At 44.6% G+C, this 22,762-nt stretch overlaps 1 protein-coding gene across 1 annotated transcript in view; it reads left to right on the top strand.

Annotated features, from left to right (window-relative positions):
- The first annotated feature begins 198 nt into the window (after positions 1-198).
- cadm4 (cell adhesion molecule 4) overlaps positions 199-22,762 on the top strand; it is a 141,858-nt gene continuing 119,294 nt past the window's right edge. The window contains exon 1 of the mRNA XM_023401110.2: positions 199-543. Coding sequence (XP_023256878.1) covers positions 471-543 — 73 coding nt within the window. The 5' untranslated portion in view covers positions 199-470. The remainder of the gene's footprint in view (positions 544-22,762) is intronic.

The following is a 22,762-nucleotide window of genomic DNA, read 5'->3' as shown; positions in this document are numbered from 1 at the left end:
ACTTCCCTGGCTCTCCTCCTGTGTAGCCCATTTCTTTTTTTTTAAAGCCCAGCCCCTCTTTCTCATCCGCACACCCCTCCACCTGCTCCTGCTCCCTGCAATTGGTCAGAATGACACATGGGTCCGCCTTATTGGCAAGCTTTTAAATATATTTACAATGTAAAGTAACCAAGAAAAACCGGCCAAGCCTTCACATTCCGGCTTCCGGAGAGGGAGAAAGTGGGTGTGCATGAGAGGGAACATTACTATGTAAAGAGCTGCTGTTACGCACTGAGCGTTTGATAAAACACACACACACTCGTTCACGCACAGTCGTACGCGCGCGCACTCACACTCATACACACACACACACACACACACAGACGCTGAAGGCGCTGTCGGAGAGTGGACCTGCGGGTTCATGTCACTCTGATTTCTCCAAGGAAGAGGAATACTGAGCAAGAGATCAGAGGGGAATATCAGCGACAGCGATGGCTTTCGCAACCGTGTGGAACTACTGCGTCCCTCTCACCATCATCACAGTCGCCTGCTTGGTGCGCACCGGTAAGGCTCGAACCACGGAATGAATGAGTGTGATGTGAATGAGAGTGAGAAGAGTGTTACGCCGTTTCGATGTGTCGCGCAAGTTTTGACCCAAGTCTTCTAAAGAAGAAGCCGAATGACGCTTAAAAACGCACCGGCTCGATTTGTCAGGAAGGGGGGAAAGGGAGGAAGGAGGAGCGCACCGCGGGACGAAAACACGTGCAGATATTTCAGTTTACAACCATGCTGCGGACCACTATTAGTATTCACCACTGGGTAATTACACTCAAACCCCTTTGCGCAAATGTGGTCTACATCCGTGCTGCCACTTGGTTATGAGTCATTGTGTTGACCACTTATCGAAAGTGAGAAGGTGGGAAAGACCCTGAAAAACCCCAACACAGGAGCAAAAGTGAAAGGCGCAGGCTCACGGTTACTTTTTACCCACGCAGAAATATTAAGATAATGAAATCACCGCATGCTCTTGTCGACCTTTTATGTGTCATAAAATTTTGGTTGTTTTTTCCGGACTGGCGGTGATTGGGATGTGCTGTGTGTGTGTGTGTGTGTGTGTGTGTGTGTGTGTGTATATATATATGTATGATGGGACGCGTGCCTGTGACATACGCCGCCTGTGCATACAGCTGTGCATGTAGCCTACAGAGCTCCGATTGAATATTCCGACAGCCACATGAGCGACTACAAATGTCCGCAGTGGACCAGACATGTGTCACACACCAGACTCAGCAGTGGTGTCTGTTACTGCGTTTATATTCTGCAGTAGTGTGGGGGAACTGAAAGGACCTTTGAGACCTCACCTTATCAGCGACAATAACATCTAACAATCTATCACAAATCCTTCGAATGGCACCTGCAGCGCCTCTGCTGCTTTTATTCTCCCCACTGGAACATCTCAGCCTGGGATAGTCCTGCATCGCTCCCTTGTAGGCATCATATATTTCATGGTCACTACCCTATAACAAGTGCATCTGCTGCTGCAAGAAAAAAGAAAAAGGGATTTGGATAAGACTCAATCATAACTCTGAGCAACTTCAGCCTCATGGTATTCTGTGCCATCTGCTTGTATGTGGATTGAAATGCAGACTCACAACAACCCTTATTAAATTTCACCCAAAGCTTCAGTGATTCTGACGGAACCAGAATGGTAACGAGGAAGTGCACACAGATGTTGCTCCAAGGGTTTTGTGTTCTGTGCTTGTTGTGCTCTGTGGGGCTTTGTTTACGTTGTCCTGAGGCAGTGAAAGGGTTAAGTGCTGGGTCGGGCATTGTCACGGTCAGACCGGTGCTGTGCTGTTGTGATGATGTCTCTTGTTTATAAGGGAGCACTCCTTCTCCATAGACATTCTCCTGGTTGCACTGATAACCAACCTCACCATGGCCTGTTTATCGATTTCTTCTGGTGTGTGTGTGGTGTGTGTGTGTGTGTGTGTGTGTGTCTATTTGTATATCTGCTCCAAGAACAGTGTATGGTTCATTTTTATGCATGAGTGTGTAGGCATTTGTATTTTACTAAGTACTGTGAGATTTTTGTGTGTGTGTGTGCTGCCCATTTCTGAATATGCTTGTGTGTTGCATGTAAATGTGCTTTATGTCCGTGTGTGTGTGTGTGTGTGTGTGTGTGCTGCTTGCAGTGCCGGGTTTTGCCTGAGCTGCAGGCAACCTCTGCTGGGGGCTGCTCACTGATCACTGTCATTAATCTAGCCACTGACAGGGGCTGGGAGAGACAGGGGGCCTGAGGGTGGAGGGGTGTTACAGGCAGGGAGTGGATGGAGGAAGGAAGGAGAGGAGGAAGTGTAAAGATGGTCTGTTTCTGAACACCTAGCAGATGTGCACGTACACCTTACGTGTGCTTTTAAAAGAAAAGCTATTTCTGATAACAAATCATCACGTCTTGGTGATTTTCTTTTCCTCCAAAGAGAAAAAGAGCGAAACCAATTAAGAGGAATGGAAAAGGGAGAGAAAAAGTGGGAGGGGAGGGTGGTTGTTATTATGCTAGGATAGAGATGGACAGATTGATTGGGCGGATTGACGGATGAGTGGACAGATAGCTTGGGAGGGTGCTGTGAAGATGGCGAGGCCTCGAGACTTGGCCCTCCTCTTGTGTAGAACGAAGGAGAGACGGAGCGATGGAAAAGATGGGGAGAGCGAGAAAGGCAGAAAAGAACGAGGGAGTAGAGGAAGAGTGGGAGAAGAAAGGCAGAAAGACTTCACAGTGTGTCTGACGGGCAGGCCTGAGGGACCCACATGCACACATACACACACTCACACACACACACACAGAGTTAGTGCTGTGTGTTTGTGCGCGTGTGAGTGCATGGCTTGTGGGGGTGGCTGATCCACAGCAGCTGTGGGCCAAACTTGCACTCCACGTACGTAACAAATGCGTTTAACTCCACCTCTGCTGCCTGCCCAGCCTTAATCGCTACCACACCACCCTCCATCACTTCCATTCTTCCGCCTCCTCCCCAGTCCTCTCATATGCCTCCATTACCACCTGCCTTATCGCTGTGTGCATTAAATCACCTCCATTTGTTTATTTGAATGTGTGCAATGAGAGCCATCCGTTTGAGCTTGTTTCCCATCATGCTGTTTGGACCTTGGCTGGGGCTCTGGCGGGTTGAAAAACGGCAGCAGTTGGACGTACTTGTGGGAGGAGATTTGAATACCAATTATAGCTGGTATATGTGTGCAAGCATGCGCACACACACACACACACACACACACAAACACAAACACACAGAGGCCATGCATAAATCAATGTCGCTGTAAGTCACAGAAGGGGGAGGCCTGGCGTGTAAACACAAACATCAAGGAAAAATGCTGTACACACAAAAACTTAAAAATATGGACGTGCATGGGCGCACACATAGGTGCGGAAGCACACGTGTACACATACATGTTGCCTTTAGACAGCTTACGTAGTACATTAGAGTGTCTTTTGAACACAGGAATAGGACTGCTTATGCAAGAGTTTGTCTGAGCCCAATTGCAGTTTTTGATGCTTGTCAGACGCAGTTTGCATCATGCCAGAGTTAAGATTGCTTTTTTACTTCCCTCCACATTGCGCTGGGCTTGCTATTTCAGCGTCTTTCTTTGTTCTCTAATGCGCTGAAAAAGTCTTCACCGTAAGCCAAGGTTTATCCTTTGATCCAAACCTTGGAGGGTAATTCACCCCCCAAATAAAATAAACGTTGGCAATTTAATTAAAAAGAGCGAGACCTTCCTCCCTTGCTCTCCTTGCCCTGCCATCTGCTGGATCATGGTGTAAATTTGAGCCCAGTGCACAATCAGATTTCACTGTTACATTCTTTTTTTTCTTCTTCTTCTTCTGTGATTGCATGTCTTTTGTAGGTCTAAATAATTGGACAACCTGCACTTGGCAGACAGTACTGGCAAGCCCGTCAACACAAGAGAAGCTGAAATGAGCCTTTTCAAAAAAAAAAAAAAAAAAAAATATGCTGCCTACTTCTGTCGTGCACGGCCCTGTTTGATCAACTGATGCAGTCTTAAAGGGTCCTGACAAGGGTGGCCCACTATCTCAGCTGAGCAACTGCCTTGGCATAAGCTCCATAAACAAATTGGACTGTATCACTTCTTGGGCAAGTCACGACTGAAAGAGTTACAGAGCTTAGTGTGGGCTGGTTTTATTCTCCCTTGGGGTTTTATAGGTCCATTACTCAGAAGCAGAAGAAGTTTCTAGGTTCAGTGCAGGTGATGTATTTTACAGTAATTATCTGCTAATCTGCCCCCAGTCTTCAATGCAATCCATAACTCCTTGTTTTGAACTGCTGTTGTTTTGTGCAGTGATTGCATCTCAATAACCCCCTCTAGCATTGTAGACAAGGTCCAGAGAGGATTTTATTTTTACTCTGGCTGTAATGGAAATAAAGGGAAATGAGACAAGTCATTTTGATACCACTGCAGAAATGCATCATATGACAAGGGCATCACACATCCCTGTTCATATCCTGTTTACAGCAGGATTTGCAGTCATGGAAAGGTTCCTGCACAAACAGAATAGGTGAGGCACAGTGATTGAAAGGGACACACAAAAGACACCAATTGGTAATTGAAGCCTTATATCTCATTTGACCATTTGTTTAATTGTCCATTAGTGAAACTTTCTGTCAATCTAATCAGGCCAGCGCTAATGTAAAAACACTCTTTATAGCTGCCACCTCATCTCCTTCCCATTACTATTCCCCAGACAGTGGTGCTTGTGATTATCATAATGGTGATCTATGTCGTCCTTACGTGTCTCTCTCTCAGAACAACTGGCGTTTCACCAACTTTGCCGCTGAAGTTTTTTAATGCTGAGTAGGATGCCAAGGACGTCTCCTCCATTTGCTGGCATCCGAAGCTTGCCAATCAATCCACTGCTCTCTAACGCCATCTGATCTGATTGGCTCGGTACAAAAGTTGGACGCCCCCCCCCCCACGGGGTGCAGCTTTCCATATTGTGACCTGATGTCCCCTGAGCCAGCAGCTTTCCTCTTGCCGCTGACCCCTCTCACTGTATATTTGTCTTTGCCATGGGAGTGTGAAATCAGTAAACAGCGAATCCCTCCGCGCTGCTACCTGGCAATGCACACAAAGGCAGTTGCTATGTGTTCTCTCTACTGGGGTACAAGGTGTACTTATGTTTAAAGCGAGTCAATGTTGAATAGCGGTCAGGGAACAGAGACAGAGGGAGAACGATGGTATCCTGAGTCTGAAAAAACATTAAAACACTAATGCCATGGGGTGAGCATTCCTCACTATTGGTGCCGCAGTTTCCATGACTAAGAATAAACGTTTATAACTCCTGCTTGGCCTGGGGCTTGTTTAACAGCCTCCCTCGCTGCTGTGACACCTGTCTCCACAGTTCCCACAGGGCGCAGTGCTAACGTGGCCAGACAGCGGCCTCCAGTAACGCTGGTAACCAAGGTGATTATCCTCACTCAGGCACTGCGACGGAGCTCTCACTAGCTGTGATTGGACGAGAGAGGCTGATTGAGCTGAAAAGGGCAAGTGCTGAAAATTAAAGCGCTGGAAACTCCTTGTATCTGCCAGCTCAGAGGCTAATACACATCTCATCTGGAAGACAAAGTAGATGATGATGTTGATGTAGAGGCGGGAGGAGGGGCGGATGGCTTGTAATGAGGTGCACGTACAGGGGCAAGGAGGATCAGTAAGGAACTTAAACCCAGGTGAAACTGTCAAGTCTGGGTATGGAGGTTGCCAACAAGACCCCATTTCCCTTTCCCCTTGGGAGGTCTGTGTGTCCAGTGGAGGCGAGCTGATGAAGAGTGACCAGGCTTAGCTGGGGCACGGAGGGACCGATGGGGTCAGAGAGAGAGGGGGGGAGAGATCGCTGGCTGCACAGTGTATAAAAGAGTGAAGGAAGACAGCGAAGAGGGAAGGGAAAGCGCCAGGGGCATGCGTCACAGACCAGTGAAGCAAGGAGGAGCGGAGCAGAGGAGAAAGTCAGGCAGAGAGGAGTCCAACAAACGAGTGAATGATTGCAGGATTTCAGCACTAAAATGGAGGGGTGTAACAAAAAAAAAAAAAAGACAAGGGTGAGAAGGAGAGACAGCAACTCCTGCCACACTGAATGACAGATTTAGAGGGCCGAAAATGTTGAGGAAGGAGAGAAGGGGGACATTAAGAGGGTGGGACTGAAGCAGAAAGTGCAGGGTGGGGGGGTGGGGGGGGGGACACGACAGAGAGATGGATGGTGATACATAGAGATAAACAGGGAGAGAGGGCGAGCACTGTGTAGGTGACCACTCCGGAGAGACAAGGTGTCATGATCGATGAGGTCACAATACACACACACATACACACACACTTCGCAGACACAAGCGAACAAGTGTTTGAAATTGTTTCCCAGCAGCTCACGGCCAGTCCGTCCTCCATCAGCGAGGCTGCACAGTATTTGGGCTCAGAGCATTAAACACCCACACACGCACAGGGCTATTAATCTGTCTGCCATTTAGAATCCCTCTTCATATCATCGCCATTAATAGGTTCGCTTTGATGAGATTGTTGGATGCTGGAAATTGCCAGTCAAAGCGGTGCACTATCTACTGGGAAATCAGATGGAGATTTTCCGAACGCGGACACAACAACGTTGAAGGGGTCTCAGATGAGTTTTCTATCTTAGAAAAGTCTCAAAGTGTCTCTCCCATGAGCGGCAAATTCATTTGAGCTGTGACCACGTCTGGCGTAGATAAAGTGGTCGTGTCAGATGCAGCGGTTACAGAACCCTCAGTGATGACATATTGTTTGTTCGAGTGTAATCATCATATTAATGAATGTCTCAAAAGCATTTTGAAGTTGAGGGGAAAAAAAAAAGAGGATGAGGAATCCATTTAGTAAAAGATGATCACATCTTTGTTTGATTATACGTCTTTACGAATGTTACAGAAAGCCACACGTTCCTGGTTACTGTAGGCACTTTAAAAACTGAGTGCTATCTCTCAATGAAAGACAAGTGATAACAGCAGCTGCCAATAGATCAAACTCAGATTACCCAGGTCCATTCTGGACTGATGCCAAGTTGTTGACACAGCTACTGGAAAAAAAAAAAGAAGCTTCCATTATACTTCCCGGACATGGCTCTGCGCTCTCCCTGTTGCTCGTCTATATCTGTGTCTTCTCCTCTTTATCAGGCACAAGACAAGAACCTCAGCATCAGGAGCAGCAAGCTTTCATCCACTTCATTAGCAAACCGTAAACAACCATTAATTAGCGACAATTAATTAGCAGCACATGAAAACAATCCTTGGAAAGTTGGCCGCTCTCAAAGACCACCAAGCCACTTGTAGGCAGGAATAAGTGAGAGAGAGAGAGAGGGACAAAAGATGAAGAAAGAGAAGGGGGGGGGTAGAGGGGAAAAAGCCTGCGGTCATGCTTAATGTGCTGGGGCGAGATTTACCGCAATGATTTGCTGGGCTCTTTTGAGATTCATAAGGTCATCAATTCATGCTCTGCTTTCAGCTGGGAAAAACAAAAGTAAGGCTAGCAGCCGTCTGCACTGAAGTAAAGAGAAAAGAAAAGAAGCCCGACCAAAGTGGATTGGTGCTGTGATTGTTTCTGCACAGATTGTTACAGTTGGCAACGCCACTTAAAAAGTGGCCAAGCACCAGCGACCTTGAGGAAAGCTCTGGCTGATTCCCTCCCATGACTCATTTTCTCCTGAGCAGCTGAAGGGGGAGGGGGGGCATTTAAGTGCATGGCTGCTGATTCACCTTATGGCCGTTCGCAGGTACAACCCCTCACCTCTCATAAAGTGCACCAGCAGATTGAAGCGGTGGTTTTATGTCCACGGACGTGTTTCTATCTCCGTGTCCATCTGTCTGGTGAATAGTGTCATCACGGGCCGCAGAAGGACCGTGTCTTTCCTTCCTCGCCGCCGCAGTAGAAGAACGGAACAGCCGCGCGGTCTGTGACACTGAATGAGTTTGACACAGGCCTGGGGCTGTGGGCGCAGTTGCGGAGAAACGGCGGTTCATAGCAACTGCCACCTGCTGGGCCACACTGGTGAATTGAGCTGTGAAGCAGCTTGCAGAGGCCAGTGGGGTTCTGTGGTCGGTACCCAAGTCATTTTTAGCTTTTGTGGACCATGTAGCCATGGACGACAAATGGTGTTTGTGTCTGCTTTATAGATCGTTCTGTCAGTAGAGCAGCACAGTGCACACAGCAAGACACTCGCCTCGACTGCATATACAGTAACATACTTTATTGCAAGAGAAACTAATAAAAGAAAGCTGTGGGGGAATGTGCTTTCATTCTTGATTATTTTTTCTCTTCCCAAGGGCCAAGATGGCTGCCATCTGTCCTCCCCTTTTATTAGAGCAATTCTGTCTGCTGTTTTAGCAGTCACCAAGCTTACACTTAGCTGTATGTCTGAATCATCAAGATTTATATCAGGGAATAAAAATGTGTCTTCTTTTATTCAGTGTTAGAAAAATATTTGACAAACATCATGTTTACGAGCGCTAGACATCACTCAGATAGTCTTGCACAACATTAGTGTAAACTTAAACAGGATGAGTTTTCGCTGTGGTTATGTCAGGTCAGTATGAAGCAAAACCTCTTTGATGTTCGCTTTGTTAGACAGGAAATTGAGGCTGCTGAAAACTGTGAGGACTCCAACGCTCTGAGCGAAGGAAGTTTTGAGCCTGCAAAAGAAAAAAACAAAAACCAAAAGTAAATTTCTCGATGTCAGGATTGGATCAACTGATGTAACGAAGACTCTTGACTCTGGATACCTGCGAGTTTCATCAACGTAGATAAAGTATTTTTTCAAAGATTCGATTAGTGTAAACAGACCAATTTCAAAACTGAAAAAAAAAAGAGTCAACTCATTAGAGAACATGGTTTGTTTTTGTTTTTGTGTTGTTTACAGTGGAAATGCTGAAATAACATTTTAGTACCAAGATTACACTTAATTATCCTGACTTTCTCAGCATTATTTTCTATGTCTAATGCAATGAATTCAGGGTGGGGGGGGGTAGTTTGGTAACAGCACTACTCGTACAAGCAGTTATAACTGATGCTTATTTACCATGGAGATGGATTTTACTTATGCCGTGGGGAAAGCGATTTATGAGCTTATGGGGAAAATTAAAAACAAACATAAACCATTGGTAATTAAAAAGCAGGTTGATCCCAAATGATGACTGATGTATAAATCACTGGTTGTGTTACAGAATTGTGCACAAATCTGGGCAAAGCAGGCAGGCAGGTTGGCAGGTTAGCTTATGTGCATGCACTCGCATACACAAATTTGCATATGCATGAATGCAAACATCACACTGCACCCAGGAGACTGTGGAGACCTTTTGGAGTTTCCAAACTTATTTACTGCAGTGTCATGTGTTCTGATGCTCTGTGCTTTTTAAATACCATGTTCTCTCTCTGGCCTCCTATTTATCAGCTTCCCGAGGATATTGTAGACAAACAGAGGGACACACCTGGTGATTAAACGTATTCACAAATGCACATAGACAGGGTTTTGTTTTTGTTTTCGGTCCATGTAGCGGGATTTTTCTGCCTTTTGTTCTCAAACAAGACATCTTTTCTCTTGATTTCTGAACTGGTTCTCCTCTCCCTGCCCTTTTTTTTTTTTTTATGCCTTGTCCATTCCCCCCCCCCATCTGTCTTTCTTTCACTCAACCACTCCCGCCTCTCTGATCTCTCACTCCCACATCTCCCACAGTGTGAAACCGGTTCAAGGGCCTCAGCAGTGACTTGGTGCCTTTTTGTTTGTACTCTCCATGATCACTCAAAAGCTTTTTTTGTCATCCCTCCCTGTCTTTCTACTTCTAACCTTGCTGGTACTTAAATACCGAGGCCCATGCCCATGCACACACTCCACTTATGTGCTCCAGGTGCAGGTGTCCACATGCATCTTCTCCAACTGTTACTGTGAGTTTACTGTGAGAGGGAGAATCACAGATCAGTGGAAAGATGGAATTGGGGGGGGGGCATGTCATTGCCAGGATCGCTTGCTGATGGATCTTTTGGCTAACAGTCTCTCCCCTCCACCCTGCTGCTTGCATGCACCCTGTTCCTGCCTCTCTCTCTTGCACTGTAGCTGCAGGCTATAGGGATGCCAGGCCCAGGTACGGAGAGGTAGACGGGGAGAGGAAGAGAAAAGGAGAGAGGGAGGATTGACAGGGCCCAGGTGGCCAGCTCGAACGCCTTTGCTTCTGCCTTCCCCTCCTCATTTGCATAGACAAAATGGTTTTTTCCCTCTGTCTGACTCTTTATTTTCCTCACTCTCTCCTTCCATTTACACACGCCACATCAATTCATTTCCAATATTATTTTTGTTTTCTCCTTGCTGCTGTTGCTGTTACTCAGAATAAGTTACACTTCCTCTTCCTCCCTATTCTTTTAACTTTCTTTTTATAGTCAATTGTCTTTTTCTTTTTTTTCTTTTTTTTTTGTCGTCATACCATACCTCCAAATGTACCTGCTCTTCCCATCTCTCTTGCTCTGGGCTTGCTGAACTGTGCATTTTACTTATATGCTGCACTGCAATATTCCGGAGGTGGAGGCTTATTTTCACCATACGTGCACTTCAGAGACCGTGCAGTCCCCCCAACCATCTTCATTCATCTCCCACCCACCCTCTGTTACTCCCATGACTGTTCTAACTAACGCTATATCTTCTCTCTCGCTTCCAGCACCCTCCTCTCTCCCCCCCTGACTCCTTTTATTTCTCCCGAAGCCTGTGCATAACTTTGTGTTCCTGTTATTTGCAGCAAAGCAGAGGTTAGCTCCCTCATATTTAACTCCCTCGTCTACTTCCTACCAATCTTTTTTGATCAGGCCATCACTCACACACAAGCAACTACATACACACTTCATCACTCTTGTCTTTCCCCCTCTACTTTTTCCATCTCTCTTCTTTAACCTCTGTGGCACTTTATCTCACTTGTCCGTTATATATCATGACTCGCCTCCTCTACTTGGCCCGCTCCTGGCATATTGGCCATTTTACAGTGTGTGTGTGTGTCTGTGTGTCTGTGTGTGTGTGCGTGCGCTTGAAAGAGCCTGAGTAGTATTCCGCTCGCACATGCGGGCACATACACATGCATCCTTGTCCTGGCGTTTTTGTCATGCCAGCCACACTCCAAACTGGCTGAGCCTGACACATGATAAATTGGGACACAAACAAGCATGTGCTCATAGAGATGTTTTTAAATACTTTTTCAAATTTAATACACTCACCCAAACACACATCCCTTTTAGATATATGCCAGGTGTGTGTCTGTAAGTTTCCAGAGCCACAGTATATAGGAGCCTGCATATATGAGTTACTGTCTCTCAGATAGCTACATACCGATTTGTGTACACACGCACACACACACACACGCACAAGAAAACAGCCATCAGGTTTCCTCAGAATTGCTGAATTGAGTTATGTAGCCTGTCAGTCAACTCACATACACACACCCCCGACAGATTCCTTCCACACACACACACACACACACACACACACACACACACACACATCCGCCTGTCTGACGGTGCATATTTCGCATGGGGAAGGGACTCAATTACGGTGAAGGTGAAAGAAGCAATAAACATGGCACAGATACAGTGAGGCTCGCTCAGCAGCACTGCAGTCAATCACAGAGCCAGGTTGGTAGCCGCTGCTGCTTTGCTCATCCGGTTGTGAAGTGCCGGGAATGGCCAGAGGTGGTGTGTATATAGAGGGGCGGAGGGAAGGAGGGAGGTTGGGTTGGAAGCGCAAAATGCTGCCATCCGACCCTCCCGAAAATTATGTGGCTGTAACCAACTTACATGGACCTGCCACTGAGAGGACAGAGAGGTGGGAGGGAGGGAGGGTGGGAGATGATAACAGCCCACCTTCATTTCAGCCCTTAGCATACACACACAGTTATAGCCCACATATATAAACACACACACACACACACACTTGACCGTAACTGGCACTGTAGCATAGCTGCATGATTTGGCCGCCCACCCACGCTTAGGACCAACAGCACAATAACAACAAAATAGTGCATCATTTGCCCAGGATGCATCTGTCGTCCTTTTCCTGTGGTGTGTGTGTGTGTGTGTGTGTGTGTGTGTGTGTGTGTGTGTGTGTGTGTGTGGGGGGGGGTTTATGTGTGAAGATGATAAAACAAACACTTCACCTGATGTTACTGCCATCATTATTGCAGCAGAAGCTGAGTATAGCACATGTGACTGCGTAGCACCTGACAACCGGCCTTTAAACAAGTGAAGTGCACAAACAACTAGAAATTCAGGACCCTGTTGATGTTGTGTTTCGAAATGACAATCGAAGACAAGTTTTAATCTTATGGATGGAAATGATGCTTTTTCTGTGAAACTGACTAAAGGATAACTCTGCTTTATTACAGCTCGGGTCTTACTTCTCCTGGCCTTGCCCAAGTTACTTGATGAGATCTGGGAACACAGTGGTCTCACTAAAACTTCCAACGGGGGCAAAATCAAGGTCTTACAGCTTGTAAGCCAAATCTCCATTAAACCAAACTTAACTGCAAGGAACGTTAGGATAAAATTATTACAAACTATTTATTGTAAACATCCGTGACAGTTTTACAGTCTAACTTCCTGCACCAATTTTTACATACGATACTTGCTGCAGTTGCACTCTTGCTATAGGTTTGAATCTCTCTGAATATAGTGTTTTAAATGATCTGACTAAGCTATCAGCTTGTTTACAACACGTCTGACAGCTCTTTTTTTTTTTTTTTTTGACTCTCACTTCGGTGAGTAGAATATTTACATAATCAATAAAAATGATGGCTAGAGCTAGGAAAAATAAAACCTAAGTTGGAATGAACTGAAATGACCCTCTAAGTCCCAGCCCCTGTTTGCAGACCTCACCGAGGTGGGACACCAGTGTGTTTGTGATTGTGTTGTTTGGCAGCCTTGGGCATGTTCACAAACTGACAGTTACACTTGGCAGACTAGCCCCCCAAAAAATAAATATATAAATAAATAAAACAAAGAGCTAGACAGCTGACAAAATTCTGCTCCATCTCTGCTGTAACATGTAGCCTGTCTGTGTGCTGTTGTCTTACCCAAGTGTCAAAGAAAGTAAAGCTATGTTTAAACACACGGGCTGTGGGTGAACGTGGAGACTTTCACGTACTTATAGTTGCAGTTGGTGATGTTCTGCAATAAAACACACACACACACAAAGTTCTGAAAAGTTTACCTCATACTCTGCAGTCAAGCGCACGTTTATCGTGGATGCCTGCAAAGCACATCAATGCAGATAGATGAATGAGCACTTGAACGCGCGCGCACACACACACACACACACACACACACGTGCGACATGTGACAGTTTAGTAGTTGCATCAACAACATTGCATGAAGCTAGACTCGGTAACTAACTACAGCAGAGGTAGAGAGAGAGAGCGAGCGACTGCCTGCTGAGATTCTAATGGTTCCAGCAGCTCTCTCACTCACCTCTGCTACCTTTTCGATCCTATATGTCTCCCTCCATCTTTTATTCATTTCTGTTCCCCTCAGCACATCCGTATTTCTTTCTGCCTCCTCCTCTGTCTCCCTCTCTCTCCACCTTGTCCGCCTCTGAATTTACCACCAAGTCTCGCCTTTTGGCAGTTCCTCAACCATTTTTCCCACCCTGCTCTTCTCTCCCTCTGTGTCCTCTGCCTCTCTCGTTCCTCTTGGCCTCTCTTTCTCTCCATCATAGTCTCTTTTGCTCAGTCTCGGTATCAAATCCCATTCTTTTGTAGTTGGCCCAAAACCTCTGCTCCTCTCTTTCTGTCTCTCACTCTGCACCTTCTTTCAGACGTTTAAGTCGGCAGAGAGTTATAGAGGGAAGGCTTCGAGCAGAGGGGAGGGAAAAAAGTGGCATGGAGTCAGGGAGAAACCCGTACTGTAAAGAGCATCGCAAACACACATCCGCCAGCTTTAGATTAATCTTATTAATTGCTTGTGAGAAACTCAGGGTTATGACACTCTTGTTATTGCTTTGTGTTATTAATAAAAGAGTTATGGAATGGAGGGGCCGGAATCAATAAGATGGCTTAAAGGGAAATTAAACAAGGAGAGAAGGGGACAGGGCACAGGGACAAGCTTGGTGCAGCTTGGACATTGTTATTAGTTGCTGCTGCCCTTTAATGAGGGTTATTTAACGGGCCAGAAAACAGGCAAACAACAGCAGCCAGCAAGCTGAATGCTGATTTGCAACTGCAAGAACAAACCAAAGTCTGACAAAACTCCTTTTATACTGAACCCAAAACAATGGGAGTGAAATATGAAGGTGCCGGAAAAAGCAAAGAACTTGGCCAAAGCCCTCCAGCCTCCTCACCCTTAAATCCCCCACACTCACTCTCGCTTGTGGTTGTCGTTTGTTTCACTTTTATCCTCATTTACCTCTCTCCGCTCTGGGTCTTTCTTTATTTCTCTTCCTCCCGTTCTCCCCCTTTCCCCCAGCGCCTTTCTTTTATGGGAAATGTATTCATTACAGGACAATAAAGGTCTGATTGGATAGACTGGACTGTCTCTGAGAACGGCATGTTTAAAAGGGGGCAGGGAGACTATGTGATGACATTACACACCTGATGTCTTCACTCAAAGGTAGCACTGATTTTCCTCGCACTGCCGCTTACTCCTCAGCTTTGAATCAGAGCTCTGTGAAAGAACATTGTTTTGTTTTTTTACGCTATTATAGCTGAGAGGGGTTTGAGGAAATCAGGTGTGCTTTGCTGCTGCACCCAGCCTGCAGCGCAAATATAGAGCTATTTATAGCCTAGTGTGAATGCAACATGGGTTTCCGAGCCACTTTGGCGACGCCATATTTACATTTAACAACTGTCAGGATCCGCGTGACACGCGTTCAATTATGTGATGTGTCTCCCCTGTGTAAACAGCACCGCGGTGTAATGTGATTCACTATAATGAAGACGTCTCAAGGGTGGGTGACAGAGATGGATAGAGCAAAGCAGTCACAGAGCCTCATCTGCATGGTGTTATTTCAGCCTGGGTTATGACTCCCAACTTTCCCTTCCTCCTCCTCTGCTTTTACTTTCTCCTTTACTCATGAAACAACGAGGAAGTCCAAGATTTTGGATATACGGTATTTGTTAAGTAATGTCACTTAATTGAGTTCACCTCACAGTCACGCTCATGCGCCCTGCTAACACGTCTGCACAGTGTGAGCATCCTCAGAAATGTATGTTTATTCTAAAGATTGGCCTAAAACAAAACACCTGCAGTTAGCTTATTGTTGAAAATATATTGGTATTAGTGATGTGTTGGTTGGTAACTGACAAGTTTTTGCAATAGAGATGATAAATAGAGAAATTCTGATATCATCATTGGCCTTAAACAGCTACCATTAATGATTAATAAAAGACTGTATAACCGGCAGACGCTTTCATTTGATAGGAAAGCAGTTCAGTATCTGAAACAATACAAACTCTACATTGCACCGCACTACACAGCCAACAGACTATACAAACCACTGCAACAATAAAAGCAAACAAGCTAACATTTATAGAATTAAGTGACGGGAAGCGGTGCTATTCTGTGTGTGAGCTGTAATTTGATAATAAAATAAACAATAAGTAGAAATAAAAATGAAAAGCAGTGTCTTTGCTTGACAACATGCCGTGCGTCGAGTGATTTCCAGTTCAGAAAGAGAAAGCAGCAACAACAGCAACATCTGACATTAGGTGTAAATGCCTGTCACGAACAAGAGTCTAACCTCAGGCTTAATAGCAGAACTTGTCAAGCAGTTCTACCATGTTGGTTCCCTAAAATGTGAGCTCAGACTGTCCATTTGCACGTAGTCCTTTCAGCAGAAGCCGTGCAAAGCGCTGTCAGCGCTCATGAGTCCAGCCTTCAGGTGTGGACAAGTGCGGTGTCGATGCCCTGGGGGGCAGATGAGTCCAAACTAATTGTCTGTGAATTCACAAAAGCAGAAATATGCGTAGATTTATTAACCCCTCTCTACACATTGTTCTGTCAGTGTATCAAGTCAGTGTGAAATCTTTCGCAAGGGCATACGTGTAATGCCTGTTCGCACAATTATCCAATAATGGATGTTACCTAATCCCTGTTTGACCTTATTTGGACATGAACCAGACTTTTTTTTTTGTCTTTAATCTGGCGCTGGCGTCATCCACCGACAGCTCCACAGCAGTCATTTTTCTAATTACACACTGATATTAACAGCCTATTCATGGCACATGTGTAGCTCCTAGCATTATATGATGTCATGCTTGCCCCCCCCCCCCCCCCCCCCCCCCCACAATGCACAATGTGTGTGAACGTGCTATACGTTAACCTATCTACTCGCGCAAGAATAAAATGTTCATGTAGAAAGTCGAACGTTAATTCGCTCATCTGTTAATTTTACGTGGAGCGGCGTTGAGAATCTGTTGAGACTGACAGTGTGATGTTCTGCAAAGATTAAGGCTCAACATAGAAATGTCACCCAAAGCCTTCCCTCTTTGATGTTATCTTTCTCTTTGCCACATTGCTATTTCACACCCAGCTCAGCACACTTGTGAAGGTCTCTTTAAGCGTATGGAGATTAATCAAGTAGTTAGTGGATAGAAAATTAGCCGACAGTTATTTTGGTAATTGATGACACATTTAAAGGGGTACTTCTTTGATTTTGTGTTATGCTTCCATAATTTTTCAGAGGGGGGTTAATTCAGCTGTATTCACTTCACTTCATAAGCTGCAGTTTTGTTGTATCAGTGTTTCTATTATTTTGTCCATCCCTAAAGTAACACAAACCTCTTTCCGTATATAATGCAGTATGGTTCAGCAGCACCACAAACGGCCTGCAAAATGCAAATACAGTTGATTTCCCACCTCTTTAAAAAAAATCAACATTATAATCTCCATGAAGGTAAGGTTTATTTCATGACTGTTGTCATAGACTGCATTAGCTTTAGCTGGTCTACCTAATAAACTAGATACTATATGTTCAGGACTTGTTCTTTCTGTTAAATGCATGTGTGGACGTTGACATATGCATTCCTTCTGTGCATGCTGCGCAGTTATTGTTGATGCGAATGGTGTTTGAATCTGGTCAAGAGTGTACATCCAACCAAATATACAAAAGCATGAACACACTCATATTGTAGGTAAGTGCATGCACATTTGCTGACACGCAGACACACTCATACACAACACACACACACACACATGCAATTACCACTTTCATGTCTTGGTAAAGCAGAGCCTATCTCAGTCGGCAAAGATTTACCTTCCCCGTGTAGAAATGACCCATTTTATTTGAAGTTGAAACCCATCAGTTATCGCACAAATGTTAATACACTTGCATTATGCACCACCTGGAACAAACAAGACATGGTGTGCGTTCCTTGCCATAAATTAGATGAATGAGAGATATTTTTGCCTGTGCATCTTTACTTTTGCTTTTTCATTTGAGTGTATTAATGTGTTTCAAGAGATGTGTGTGCGTGCGTGTGGGTGAGTGAGTGTGTGTGGGTATTATCTGCGTGTGCACGCTTAAGACTTGTGTTTGTTGCCGCTTGCGTTTTGAAAGAGTACAAAGAGCCCGCGGTGGGAGTGGAGGCTCAGCCTCTAGTGCTCTAGGCCTCTGATGGAGAGATTAGCAGGGAGAGCTGCGAAATAAAGAGTGTTAATTAAAAGCAGTGAGTGGGGGTGTGGGAAAATCAGGTAAGAGAGATAACATGGAGTCAGAGAGCTGAATAAAAAATTATTTACCTGCCCACACACACACACACATATATACAGAAAAACCCATTTTAACCTGAGAAGATAGGGGTTGCGGAATAAAATGAGCAAGTTAGTGATGTGGAAAGTGTGCAAGAAAGGAAGCATCACTGAGTAGGAGGCAATGGGAATAAGGGATTAATTGAATCTGGTTTTAATCCTGCTGTTTGTATCTGCTTCTTGTGTGTGTTTTTTTTTACGTAGATTTAAAGGGTGGGCTGTGTACGTGCTCTTGTGCTTGTCCCAGGAGGTCAAATAAGGCAAATAAATAAGTTGAAATGAAGTGTAAGTGACTGGGGCTGTGATCTGAGATTGAAATGAGGAAGGAAACTATTTGCCTCACTTCCTTTTTCCATGTTTGATGTAAAATAAGGGAAGGGAGATAACATTTGAGCCAGGCATCTGAAATGATTACAGTTTCTAACCATAACATAATTACAGAGGGGAATAATGTTGATGTGTCTGAGAAGGAGAAAGTGAAAGGAAGAGTGAACGGGACAGAACGACAGCGCATAAAAACAGTTTCAACCTGAAAAGTTGGGGGTTATGGGGGGTGGGGGGGAGGTGGAGGAAGTTGCTGAGGTGGAAAGGGCAGCAAAGAGAAAGCATGTAAAGAGAGAAGCAGCGAGCAAAAGGGATTAATCGAGACGGATTTTAATCCCGCTGGTGACATTACGGCAAGATATATTTGGGGGGCGCCAGGGGGCGGGAACTTCGAGGAAGAGAGAGGGGTAGAAAAAGAGAGAGAGAGTGGAGGGAGGGGGGATTACATCTGTAAATCTTTTTAATGACGCCTCTCCTCTGCATTAGGCGGCAGCCAGGAGGCCAAACAAACAGTGTGTAATTAGAGCAGGGGAATGGGAAATAGAGATGGCGAGAGGGCCGGGGTAAGGGAAAGTCATTTGGTAAAGTAAAGGATTGGAACAGGAGACCTTTGGACAATAATGGTTATGGCTCTCATTATATGGTGCCGCTGTTAAGAAATGAGGCCTGACAAGGTCTGTGAAACCACCGAGGAGGAGGATGATGAAGCTGCAGGCGGCCACAGCGGTGACGTCTGTTCCAGCTGCGAGGATGATGATGATGATGTTGTTGAAGGTGGTAATGTAAGATACCATCCTCCTGGGCGGATGATGATGATGGTGATGAAGATACTGGTGTAATGGCCATTATGATTATGATGGTTGGAATTATGATTGCAGTAATGGAGACGGTGATGAATGTGATGACAGTGTCACGGCTGCCAGTGCTGTCAGTTCTGCTAATTATCCATCCAGCCAATTTTCTATACACGCTTATCTTGTTAGGGTCACGGGAGGGCTGAAGCCTGTCCCAGCATGCATTAGGTGGGAGATGAGAAGTATATCACCGGGGCATCACACACACAGTCACGTTAACACCTTTTTAGAGTTCCCAAATAATCTGAACTGCATGTCTCTGGACTGTTGGAGAGAATTTGATCCTCTGCACTGCCTGCTTTGCTAATTATTGTAAGCTAAATTTAAAATATGTTTCCAGCGCTTCCTCATAATTCTGTGGCTCAGAAGGCAGCATGCTCTATGGGCTCACTACAAAAACTGCGCAATAGACTAAAATGCAGTATCCAAGAGTTTTTTTTTAATTTTTTTACCAGCACAAAACTGAGGAAGGGAACAAAAGGTTACAGGTCTCCTTCCACAGACTCTATGCAGCGAGGACATTTTTCTCCTGCCAAAATTAATTATCGTATAATTAGAAGCGATTTTATATAGAACTACAACTGACATTTATATTAACTATCGATAAATCTGTTCATTATTCTCTCACTTAATTGTTTAGGCTGTAAAATGTCAGAAAATTGGATAAAATAGCCTCATTTCCCAGAGTCTCCAGTGCCACTTCCAAATTACTTGTTTTGGACAAAACCAGAAGAATTTAATTTATAATAAATATAAAACAGGAAAAAATGTGTTGAATATTTTTTGGGAAAAATGCCAACATGTTAGGAGTAGGTGTTAATGTCTCTTCCTTATTTGTTAATCACTGCACATGGCAATGATGAAAACAATATTTACCATGATGCACATAATAATTACCATAATGATGAAAATTACAAATACATGATGTTGGCATGATGACCTACAGGTAAAGCCCGTGCAAAGCCTCAATGGGTGCTACAATGATTAGTAATAACAATGACAGGGACAGTGACGTGGGCACTTGATGATGATGACAGCAATGTAACTCACTGCATCTGCGCATCATTTCATTTCATTTGCAGAGGTCACAGGTCATCCCCACAGATATGAAGGTTGTTTTTTCTCACATGTTGACACAGTCACTGAAAGTGTTTTTGATCAGTACCAGACAGCTAACATTGATAATGATGAAAATGAACTGCTACATTCGCTGTCGTCAATCATCCAATAGCCCTCGAGGGATTGCCCTTTGCTGCTCCTGTCGACCTCCTCCTCACACTTACACCAATCCATTATTCATGCGGTGTGTAGTGGCTGCTGGATGGTGATACTGAGATGCTATCTGCTGTACACGGACGGCTGTTTGTTTTGCTGGAGAGCTGCATATAAATGAACACAGGCAGGAAGGGAAACCGTATAGGCTTATCTAAGTTGCAACGGATGCTGGCTCGGCAGTGAATGAAGGGAAAGATGAACAGAATGATGAGAGGGAGCCAGGTGGAGGAGTGCGGCACTGTGCACTCAGCTGATGCATTAGGTGTATGTGCTCCTTATGCGAGTGTGCGATTGCAGATGTGTTTAGCGGAGTGGAGCAGATATGAGGAATTGTGTGAAAGAGAAAAGAGATGAGGAATGGATTGCTGATGAAGGCGTGTGAGTGTTGCGGTGTGTTTCTGTTTCCCATGACCATAGGCATGTCTGAGCGTGATTACTCTCTGACCTGTCGCCTCTGGCTCTGTGTCTGCATAGACCCTCTCACTTGCACCACAGGCGCACACACACATACACACACACACACACACTTCTAAGTCCAGTGCATAAATCCAGCCAAGGGCCACAGGGCAGGCAGGAAAAGCACCCAAGAGACACAGAATGTCTCTCTTGCTCCCACTTTTTCACTCTCTGATCTTTCCCTCCCTCGATTCTTCCCCTCTTTCCTCCTCTCCCACTCCCCTAAATCCTCATCTCCATATTCATAGACAGAGGGGCTCTTTAAGAGGGCTGCTATCTGAAATGGGCCGGCAGCACCTCTTGTTTGTGGCTCTCCAAATGGAGAAAAGCCATTTCCTGTTCCTGTCAAGCATGGAGGTATACTAGTGTGTGCGTGTACGTGTTTGTGCATGCATGTCTGTTGTGTGCGTCTATGTTTGGGTGGAGAGTTGCGTTGTCAGGCAGTTTCACAGTCTTATAGGCTGAGAACAGGCCAACTGTTGGAAGCTAAACCTCACTTCCACTTTCACAATCACACTTCTCGTAAAACCCCTTAAACTGCAGCGGTGCTGGAAGAAGTGGGAAAGTGAGGAAATGCAGCATCAAAGGCAGAAGCGAAAAGAGAAAGTAGGAGACTGAGGCTTTGTAAATGTTTTTTTTTTTTTTTTAAAGAGTGCATGAATGTTCATATTAATATGAAACAGTAAATTGTATTTCTTTCAAATTGTAAAAGTTTAAATCTTCATATTTCCTACAGCTCTGCTAAGCATGATTGATGGTCTTTTGTTCGGTGATGGATTATCTGCAGGCTGATGTTTCCCGAGCTGTTTTCTGTGCTGTTTGGATATTAATAGGACTAAAGGACAGTAAAAAGATTTACTAAAATGTCATTAAATGAACAAAAGCCCAAATACTGCTCTAAGTGACCTTCAAAAGACCAAAACATAGGCTGCTAGAATGTGTGAGACTCTGGCACTGCATTTATGTGTTCAAGTGTGGCCCAAGCATAAATATATTATAATATGAATGTATTTCATTAAATGCTGGAATAATTTCATAATGAAAACCCCATAAATAACAGTTGATTACCAGTAGGCATAATTGCATTAGTGGAAGAAATCCAATTCATGTAACACTGCCACCACAACACACTCTATCTGCAGTAGAATGATGCAACACCACTGCATTCTCTAATTTAGAATGAATGAACATACCAACACTAGACTAGAGAGCAATTCAACACAATTTTAGAGCCTGAGGGATGAGGAGAAGTAAGAGGAGAGAAGGTGAGTATACAACAGGGGGATAGACGAGTTTTTTTTGTTTTTTTTTCTTTCTTTGCCTTCTCTCATCTTCCCCCCTGTGTTTTAAGTCTCTCTCATCTTTGCTGTATCCATGATGCAACTGAGGACAATTGCTGCTTTACTTAGAGATTCATTGAGTCATCAGCAGAAAAAAAAGATAACGGCTGATGAAGGAGGTGATGAAGGGAGGCTTTCTTTCCCATCCATTGGTATTATTTCCTTTCCTTTTTTCTCCCTGTCTCTATACCTCCTACTTTGTGTGGATTGAGTCCACCTCCGTAAAGGATCAAAGGCATGATGTTGCATTAATGGTACGTCACATGTTGACTCGTGTCTAGCCATCCCAGAAACACTTGCGTGTCTGGCTCAGAGTCAGGCTGCTGCTCCAAGGAGTCAAATGTTCGAAGCTTTTGTTTCTTAAACCTTAAATCCCGCAGAGCTTTAACTAGAATATGGGTGGCTGTGGGATGCTGTAGAAGTCATGCAGAGACAAACACAGATAAATAAATGGATTGATGGAACCATGGTTCAACCATGTCTCCTAAAAAAAACTCTTATATACAACTAATTTGCATAAGATAATGTGTTTTGTAGGAAATGTCACACTAAATTAGGTACGTTTAGAATTAACTTAAAGAGGAAACTTGTACTAATCGAACTCCAACATGCTAATATGCTCACAGTGACAATGCTAACATTATGTGGCAGCTGAGGCGAATGTTAGTTTTACACGTATTAAAGTTAAAAACCGAAGTACTGGATGAATTAAAATTTTGGCCTGAT

The sequence above is a fragment of the Seriola lalandi genome, unplaced genomic scaffold, assembly GCF_002814215.2.
Source record: "Seriola lalandi dorsalis isolate HSWRI2012SDOR001 ecotype SW California unplaced genomic scaffold, Sedor1 jcf7180002053444, whole genome shotgun sequence".
Taxonomy (NCBI): Eukaryota; Metazoa; Chordata; class Actinopteri; order Carangiformes; family Carangidae; genus Seriola; species Seriola lalandi.
Note: the sequence above shows the minus strand (reverse complement) of the source record. Positions and strands in the feature narration are given on the sequence as shown.